General features: G+C 36.7%; 2 protein-coding genes across 2 annotated transcripts; both read left to right on the top strand.

Moving 5' to 3' along the window:
- Nucleotides 1-4,157: 4,157 nt before the first annotated feature.
- On the top strand, nt 4,158-5,875 carry LOC125218662 (tryptophan N-monooxygenase CYP79A68-like). The gene is made up of 2 exons (XM_048120378.1): nt 4,158-5,111; nt 5,204-5,875. The coding sequence occupies exons 1-2, from the start codon at nt 4,158-4,160 to the stop codon at nt 5,843-5,845; spliced, it is 1,596 nt and encodes a 531-aa protein (XP_047976335.1). The 3' UTR covers nt 5,846-5,875.
- A 2,855-nt stretch (nt 5,876-8,730) lies between these two features.
- LOC125224479 (glycine-rich RNA-binding protein 1-like) lies at nt 8,731-9,530 on the top strand. Its single transcript, XM_048127883.1, has one exon. It carries the CDS (start codon nt 8,733-8,735, stop codon nt 9,249-9,251), a length of 519 nt encoding a protein of 172 aa, XP_047983840.1. The 5' UTR covers nt 8,731-8,732; the 3' UTR covers nt 9,252-9,530.
- Nucleotides 9,531-10,041: the final 511 nt, after the last annotated feature.

Genomic DNA, 10,041 nt, shown 5'->3' with positions numbered 1-10,041 from the left:
TTGAGAAGTCCGCCCTTATGAACTTACTGTTTTCGTAGGATTATTGTCCCTACTCTGTAGGTGGCGATAATATTAGAAAATCAGCTTCACAAAATTTTGGCAGTCCAACCGAGACCATATATAAACTATTAGTTCATAATTATCGCTTAGATATTTGGGTTATGGTTTTAATTAATTATCCTTTAGCCTTAAGGCAGATTAAGACTAATTAAATTCTGTTGGTATTTAATTTACTGGATAATTAAATCTTTTATAATCTTTAAAGTCTTAGTATAGAAATTATTAATCTAGAATTTAATTCTTATTCATGTCATACTATAAGATATATCTAAAATAAAGTACATTATTTATAATCTTAATTAGACATGAAAAATCAAATTCATATAATTTCCAAGTTCAAGATTAGGAAGAATATTAATTATATTATTTAATGTAATCTTACATATATATCATATCTTATTATAGATTCTAGATATATATTATATTTAGGAAACTATTAAATTATTCTTATCTATATCATCTAGGATATAAAATATTCATAGATATAGAAAATAATCCAAATATTCCTAAAATCTAGGGTCGACAACCCTACTTCGATCGCATGTAGTGCGAAATTTAAATCCAAATAATCAGAGCCAAAGACTGGCTCTGATACCAATTGATGGAGCTGGCAGCGGAAGCGGGTGCATAAAACAAATCACATAATTATCAGATCTATTTAGCAGATTATTTAGACAAAAGCTATTCGCGCAAATTTCACATGTATCATGCTCATAACTTGAATCAATCATGTTTTAGAATATAGAAACCTAAAACATGCTTTTCTACGGAGCAGGAAAAATACCTTGTTTAATTCTCCAAAGAATTGAAGATGGCTAGCGACTTCTCCACGTGATGCTTTGAGTACTAGACCACAAATCTTCTCTCTGGTTCCCGAACTGTACTCTAATATCAGTGTGGGCTGATCTTACTAGAATACTAGGACTTAAATAAAGAAGACAGAAGAAATCCTTTTTGAAACAGGAGAGGAATTCGAAAATTCCTACAGCTTGTGAGAGCTGAAATTTTCGAAAATTTTAGCAAATAAAATTGTGTTATTTCTGTCTCCTTTATTCTCCTATTTATATTAAGTTCCTTTTGGGCCCAGACAGGGATCTATGGAAGGCTTTGGATATGGGCTCATCCAATTTACTTTTTACTAATTAAATTGAACCCACAATTTAATATAAGTTATAATTGGAATATTACGAGCAGCCACTACAGAAGTAATATTGAACTCTCCCCATCCAAATCCGAAATTACAAGTAATCCGGGTTTCCGTTTATCTTTCATTTCCCGTGCTTAAGATTAAAATGTCCATTAATTAATTAATGTCTGCTATTGACTTAATTAATTAACTTCTTATTAATTCCAAGAGTGGACTCAGCATGAAACACTTATTTATTATTCATAGAGTAATCAAACTCCAACTAGCTAGGTTCCGAATAATAAAACCTTGTTTCGCGCTCCTCTTGAGGACATTATCAAACGAGACTCAGCTCGTGCACGATTCAATATAATAGCAATCCTAGCACCGCTAGATATCGATCACCACTGCCCAATATATCAGGATAATTGGGTTACGAAAAACCCGCACCATTTGATAAGTCAAAGCAATGCATAATCAATACCGTATGCTCAATGCTAACCTACATTGATTAAGAAATAAATATTTATCAAGACCTCGCCTTTCAGTAGATAGCCCAAGGCAAGTCTTGCTGTTAGATCCGTTCAGTGCTATACCACACCAATGTCATCTTATTTCAGTAAGGCTTAGAAATATACGGACTGACATTGCAACCTTTCTCGATGGGTAGTCTAATTCCATCTAGGTTGTGAAATTCATATTTTTCTTTGTTTAGAACTGACCGTATTACCTTAAAGTGGACGACGCCCACAACCGGTCTACTAAAACAAAGACTTAGACTTTGTTAAGTTAACTTATACATTTAAACATGCATTAACATCCATTAAATGTAAAACATAACAACATTATGACAAAAATAATCTGTTTTATTCATTGGAAAATAAAATAAGAGTTTTACAGTATTCAATCACTCGAAACGTGATTTCTAGTCACCATACGCATGTACATTTCCATCTCGCCGGTCCATGTAGGCAGTCAATAGCCTCGTTCGTCCTCAAGATTCGATGCTCCTCGGCATCCTGACCACTACCACCACCACCGCCACACGCTACTACCCGCGTTACTCATCATCGCTCGATAATGCTTCTTGTACGAGAAAGTTATAGAGGGAGAGAAAACTCATTAAAACAAGTGGTGCAAATGAAAATGAAACGAAAATCGCGTTTATATAGGTTTAAAAAAAAAAAAAAAAATCGAAAATTCTTGTTGGCCGTCGGCGCCGATGGAGCTGCAATGGCGGCTAGCCGGTCGGCCAGCGCATCGGCTAGCGGCAGCGATCGGCCAGCCCACGCCGATGCGCTCGCCGATTTGCCGCTGGCCGACTGCAATGGTTCGGCTAGCCGATCGGCTAGCGCGACGAATCGGCTAGCCGGTCGCTAGCCGACCATTGCGGATGCTCTAAATACAAAACATATGGAGTACTATAAAACATTAAAATTTATACATATTTAAGTTAATACATATACATATTAATGATTTTCTTAATCACAATAACTTCACAGGGGAGCACAAGGGTGTATCCTTAATTAGAGTACTAACGTACATCCAATCACATGCTGCCACATGACACGAAAAATGCAATATTGTAAACACAAAAATGCAATACACATTAGTGAAGTTGTACATACATTTGCAAATTGCATTTTCATTATAGACATATTGCATTTTAACATAAATTGTCTACAATGCAAAGTAAACTATATATAAAAGCAATTTGTCTATATATAAAATGCAAATAAACAACCTATATCTAAAATGCAAAACTCAACAATAAAAAATGCAATCTGCATATAACAAAAATGCAATTTTCCGGAATTTATCTATAGCTTCTACAATGAATATTGCATTTTTCTGTATACAATATTGCATTTTTCGTGTCAAATGGCAACACGTGATTAGATGTACATTAGTACTTTAAAATTAGTTAGCATATTAGTATATCCCTAACTTCACATGCATAAATTGTTAGTTATTTAGTTACAAGAATATAATAATGAATATAGATAACAAATTTCAAAGAGTTTATAGTGTATAGTTATAATTAAAGTTAATATTATGTCACAAATATGAAAGGTGGAGTGGTAGAGGTCATGCTTTAATAACAAAAGGTCAAGGTTTCAATTCTTGTTAGGATCAATTCTCTATATTTTTTAGAAAAATAAGTAACGAAAAATCGGTTCCGGTTCCTGATCGAACCGGCCGGTTTCCCCGGTCCAAATGACAACTGGTTTATTTGTGCGAACCGGATTGGATTAGGGACCGGTTCGCGGCCAAACCGGTCCGGTCCAGTTTTCAAAACATTGGAAAAAATAGATTAAGTATGGAAGATGGAAGAAAAAATGGATAAAGTATGAGAGAGACTTTTCATTTATAGAAATGAAATTATTTTTTGTGGACATCCAAAAATGACAAAATACGACTATTTTCGTGGACAGAGGGAGTATATAGTTAATGATTGTAGTGTATTTGGTGCATGAGATTCAATCTTACAACTCAATTCTAGATAAATAATTATGGAATAATTAATCATTGCTAATCTTTCATGACTAAATAATCTCACAACTCAATCCTATATTAGATTTTAATATTATTTTATCTAAGAAATCGAACACCCTCGTGTACAGCCAATTTCATATCGTGCAATGACAAACTTAGAATTTTGTCACTGGGGCTCAATTCACTATCAACAGTTATGAGGAATAGTCGATTATTTTAATTGAATCTGTATCCACACTATATATTCATTATAAATTCATGGTATTTCAATTAGACACGTCGTTTTTCTGTTATAGTACCTAGCAATAGGTATTGTAGTGTTAATATTCACACTACATAGAGTATATCTTATCTCACACATTCACACTACACACACATGTGTATTGTTTAAAATAGAGTAATACGAGAACAAAACATATCCAATTCCCACATCAACAGAAACAGAAACACACAATATTCAGTCACAAAAACAGATATGAAGATTGAACAAAGCCCAGGCAACAAACTTCTTTCGTTGCTTGCCTATTTAGTTTCACTAATCTTCTTGAAACTCATAGTAGTATCCATCAATAAAAGATCGACGGCGCCACTCCTTCCACCGGGGCCGACCGCCTACCCGGTGGTAGGCAGCCTGCCAGAAATGCTATTGAAGAAGCCCACATTCCGATGGATACACAATCTCATGCAAACACTCAACACCGAGATCGCCTGCATCCGCCTCGGCACCGTCCACGTCATTGTCGTAACTTCTCCGGAGCTCTCTAGAGACTTCTTGAAGAAGCACGACGCCATCTTCGCCTCCCGCCCCGAGGCAGTCTCAGCCCGCCTCATCAGCAATGGATACTTGACACTAGCCTTCTCTCCCGCTGGGGACCAGTGGAAGAAAATGAGGAAGGTTATGGCGTCGGAGGTGCTCTCCATGCGTGTGTTTCGAAGCATCCACGCAAAGAGATGTGAGGAAGCCGATCACCTCGTGCGATATGTATACGATCAGTGCAACAATCCACTCCAAAATGGGGTTGTGAACGTCAGAGATGCAGCCCGGCACTACTGCGCTAATTTGATCAGGAAGATGGTGTTTGGAGAGAGGTTTTTCGGGACGGGAGCAGAGGATGGAGGCCCGGGAACTGAAGAGAGAGAACACGTGGATGGATTGTTCACTCTTCTTTTGTTTCTCTATGGATTCGCCATTGCTGATTTTATACCATGGTTGGAGGTTTTCGATTTCGATGGACATAAAAGGATTGTAAAGAATGCGATTAAAAATGTAAGAAAATACCATGATCCGGTTATCAATAAGAGAATGGAGATGTGGCAACTAGGGCTAAAGAGCGAAGAAGATGATATTCTTGACCTTTTGATTAACCTCAAAAGCCCTGACCAAACTAAGCCCCTTTTGTCAGTTCGAGAGATTACAGCACAAATAATTGTAAGTGCATGTTTAGTAATGACTAAAGGTATTGGACTCGATCGAATCTTATAAAAAGGCAATTTAACCATAAAATATTGTTGATTTTACAGGAAATAATGATTGCTACTGTTGATAATCCATCGAATGCAGCTGAGTGGGCTTTGGCGGAGATGATCAATCAACCAGATATTCTTGCAACGGCATGTCAAGAATTGGACCGAGTTGTAGGTAATGACAGACTCGTGGAAGAATCAGATATACCTAACCTAAATTATGTAAAGGCTTGTTTGAAAGAGTCATTTAGGATACATCCGTTGTCACCTTTTAATGTTCCTCATGTTTCGAGCAAGGATGTTGAGGTGGGAGGCTACTTCATTCCAAAGGGGAGCCATGTGTTGCTCAGTCGTCCCGGCCTAGGGCGCAACCCTAGGGTTTGGGATGAGCCTCTCAAGTTCAAGCCAGAGCGTCACATTGTTGATGAATCATCAGAAGTGAAGCTTCTGGATCAAGAATTGCGCATGTTGTCATTCAGTACCGGGAGAAGAGGGTGCCCTGGCTATCTACTTGGTTCTACCATAACCACTATGCTTTTGGCTAGACTTATTCAGGCTTTCAGGTGGAAGCCACCCCTTGATACAGATATCATTGATTTGGCTGAGTCGGGGCATAATTTGGGATTGGCTAAACCTTTGATTGCTCATGCAACGCCACGATTGGACTCACAAATTTATAAGCAAATCATCTCAAACTAATATACTATGGTATAAGAGAATTAGTGAGATTTGAACCTAGTATATATTTAGGAATATAATTATAAACAGTAATTTATAGTGCAAGAGGGACCTGTTTGTACTATTAATATTCCCGTTAATGGATATAAGCATTATCATAAAAAAAATTGTAGTGCAGTACTATTATTAGTAAGTCCTGTGATGTCAATTCGATAAAGATTTCAAGTCAATAACCATGATAAGAAACGGTATTCATGTATATATCGAAAGCCTCTTGTTTCTTGAATCAAGTCAAACGATTATTCACTACTTCATCACCACAATAATGGAACAAATAACAAAAAATCAAGCATTATTTGTTAGCTCAGATCGAGATTTTATAATTTTCATGATGTGGTGGTATATTTCAGTTGAAATTTGAGTGAAACTTGAAGTTCAAAGATGTTGAAATCGATACACCACAACATATTTGATTTGCTATTGATATACACTATATATTTCGTGACTATCTCAGTACTCAGTTATCCATCTTTTCTTGAAAGCATGAAATTTTGAGATTTTTGAGTGGGGACAAAAGTGACATCCAAGAAACCCCTGTCCTCATACCACTCTTTTCTAGTATTTCTTGTTAGTTTGTTAGCTTCTAAATTACTGAATAATCTAACCGTATGTCCGTATGTATGCAAATATTGATAGGTCCGTCCAGCCACCATCAACCATAGCAATTGTAGAGCAGTTGGTTCCGGGGGAGCAGATATTGCTACAAGGAGTTGGGTTCGAATCCCACTACTGGCGTGTGGGAGCTTCCATCTCTCAGGCACAAGTGTGAGGCCTTGAGAGATGGGCTTCTGTCAGGACATTGGATTGAAGGCCTCCTCTCTAACGGGCCGCTGTGTACCCTGATTGAACCCCCTCACAAACTGTCGGGCCAGGGTGTGGGGGCGGCTGGGGTGACTGCATCACCTTTTGCTACAATTGTAGAGATGGCTACTTTAGGGTGGCTGTATAAAGACTTTTGCAGCAACCTTTATTACCATTTACGGCTGACAATTTGTAGGTGGAAGGGGAAGAAACTTTTTCCTATAAAGAGGCATCATTTGTTCATTACCAGATAACCAAGAGAGAGCTAGCACCCTAAAAATAAGCAAAACCAAGAGAAGAGCATAGATATAATTAACTCTTTGAGTATAGAGTTAGTAAGTGTTTGTATTCTGCGTCACATCCACATAGAGGACTAGAGGTGTGAGGAAATATAGAGTGATAATAAATTAGAGAGTTATACAGTGAGAAATTTGAGTATTGTAGTAATAATTTCGTGCTTTATACAATTGTGACTTTGACTCAAGTGGAATAAATCACATTGCCATGCACGCCATTGATTGAGGAAAAGTTGGATGTGGAGTATTCCATAGCTCCAAATGCTTGTACTAATAAAGAATTATCTCTCTGTTTTTGTGTTACATCCATTTTTTGTTTGTTAGTACTAAAACTTTCAGTGTGTAACTTGACATTTTATTGGGATATCATTGTGATTTACTATCTGATGTAAAATAAAATAAATTTGACTTAAAAGTTGAAAGTCTATTAATGAAAATTGTGTTACGGAGTATTTGTAAAGGAACAGATATTGTTTCATATATGGTCTTATAATTAAATATTCAAATATATAAATACACGAAAATTTAAATTTCAAGGTGACTAGGTATTGTATTTGTATGTATATTGTATGGTAAAGATGTTAGATGTGTTAAAAGAGAGAAACGAGACAATTGAATAGAGTAGTAGTGTCAACACCAGAATTGAGTTCATATTATCCCCGAAATCAACGTCGAGCCAAGAAGATGTCATGGGTAGCATCAAAAGAAAGGATTATGGTAACTGTGATTTCATTAATAAGGAATTGAGTTATGCATGCACTTTGCCAAAAATGTACCAAAACAACAATGTAACACGATGGCTTCGGCCATCTCCAGAGACGGAAGGGTTTTGAATCATGTTCTGTCCATCATGCTTGGTTTCAAGATAAAGAATTTTGCTCATAGTCAAAATACTTGTAGAGAGATATACATATGAGTTTGTTGAGTGACAGTGAAATTTTGTTTATTTGATTAAATATAATTCAGTTATACCTACTTTTATTAGTTTGGTATTAGTGGTGTGTAGAGAGAGCACTGTTTGTTGCTTGAAGGCTGAATCTAGCTAGCTACAACGGTCCTGCTAAACTGAAAAACTCTTTTCTTAATATATCCATACTTGTTTGTTGTGAATTCAACCAATCACTCTTCTTCAATACTCCTTTTGGTGCTTATGATTTACATTCATTAGTATTATTTAATCCCTTATTGCTGGTTGATGCAAGATTGTTTTTATGTAGTATGTTTTCTGTGCATTGTTTAATGTCAATTTAATAAAGATTTGATTGTTTATAGCTTTTCAACATAACAATCTACCAATAACATGAATAAAGGTATCCATCTTTGCCTATGATTATTTACTATTTTTTCACAACAATAACAGAACAAATAACTAAAGACTAAGCATTATTTGACTACTTAGGAATGAAACTTGATGTTGAAAAATGAAGAAATAGATCATCACAATATATTTTATTTGCAAGTGGTAGATTTGGTGCCTATCTCAGTACTTAGTAATCCATCTTTTATTACAAGCATGAACTGTTGAGATTTTTGAGTGGGGACAAAAGTGACATCCAAGAAATCTGTGTCCCTCATTCCACTCTTATATTTTTCTAGTATTTCTTGTTAGTTTGTTAGCTTCCATATTACTGAATAATCTAACCGTATGCATGCAATATTTAATTACTATTTCCGCAACTGCCATTGGTGGAAAGAGTGGTATAAATTGACCAACTGTAGTGGAAATACCATGCAGTGATCACCAAGAAATAATGGGGAGACTTTTGTGTCTGGCTCTGTTTTTATCTATGGTGATAGTTGGATTGAGAGCCGAAGGAGGAGGAGGCGCCTCCGCCACCACCACCTCGTCGTTAAAAGATTCTGATCTTCCACAAAGGAACGACGAACATAATGGAGGTAAAAGTGACAAGACCTACAATGATGTAGTGGTGAAAGACAAGAAGAAGAACAATGGAGGAGGAGGAGGAGGTGGCGGCGGAGTTGGATGGGGCTGGGGTGGTGGTGGAGGTGGTGGGAACCGTAATGGAGGCTGGGGATGGGGAAATGGAGGAGGTGGTGGTGTTTTTTGGCGGTGGGGCTGCAACGGTGGGAAGCATCATCGTTCTGGCAAGACGAGAGTGTTCCCGAAGGGGGACTATGCAATGGGGGAGTTTGCACAATGCATGGTGAAGGGAAGGTGTAGGGGAATGAGGTTGGATTGTCCATTGCATTGCGGAGGGCCTTGTGTTTATGATTGTAGGAATATGTGCAAGGCTCATTGCCAAAAATAGCCCACTGCATTATTTCAACTATTTACAAGATATTGGTTGTGTTACTTTAACTTGGGTAGATGTTTGTTTGTTTTCATGTATTTGCATGTAATGTGTCGTTATTAGTGGATGCATGTCTTTTGTGATCAAAAGGATTGTGAAACCAATTTTATTGTAATCAATTTGTTAAGAGACAGTTGGGACTTGGGCAGTTACCAACTTTAATTTTTGATGTTTTCTTCTTTGTAATGTGATTTGTAGAAGGGAAGAACCATGAAGTCTTTACTTTCTTTTCCTCAATGATTCGGCCGCAATATATGATAGTAGTACTTTATTCTCCTAGTTGTACATTCTTCCTTTTCTCTACTTTTCTTTTCTTTTCTTTTTTTTTCAGTCTTATTATACATTGTTAATTAGCAATTACTAAGCATGATTTGTCAAGACATCTATGACATCATTGCATACAATGGCATGTGAAGTGAGTGTTCTCAACAATTCAATTAGTTGTGATGTAGTATAGTTTAGGGGGAAAAAATAGAAGCCAAGATAATAATATTAAAACAATAGAATGGTAGTGGTAGTTAATATTATGATGGCGACCAAGTGTATGATTGGGTGAGAAATTATGTTGTTGGATTAAGCTCTCATGTGGCCAAGGCATACTTCCATTATGAGTAATGATGAATGGGGCAAGAAGGGAGGATCCATATGCAAAATCCCAATTATTATGTTTTTTTTTTCCTCAACCTCTTTTGCCCATGATGGCTAATATAAAGTTTTACATATTTTAGGTGCATGCCCAAAACTACAA

This window comes from Salvia hispanica, chromosome 4 (assembly GCF_023119035.1).
Source record: "Salvia hispanica cultivar TCC Black 2014 chromosome 4, UniMelb_Shisp_WGS_1.0, whole genome shotgun sequence".
Taxonomy (NCBI): Eukaryota; Viridiplantae; Streptophyta; class Magnoliopsida; order Lamiales; family Lamiaceae; genus Salvia; species Salvia hispanica.
This window is presented reverse-complemented; position numbering and strand designations above follow the sequence as displayed.

Bases quoted from the DNA above. Each gene is read 5' to 3' on its own strand.
- LOC125224479 (XM_048127883.1), top strand. From the start codon at position 8,733: ATGGGGAGACTTTTGTGTCTGGCTCTGTTTTTATCTATGGTGATAGTT.
- LOC125218662 (XM_048120378.1), top strand. From the start codon at position 4,158: ATGAAGATTGAACAAAGCCCAGGCAACAAACTTCTTTCGTTGCTTGCC. The intron at 5,112-5,203 runs GTAAGTGCATGT...TTGATTTTACAG, and splicing joins AGATTACAGCACAAATAATT to GAAATAATGATTGCTACTGT.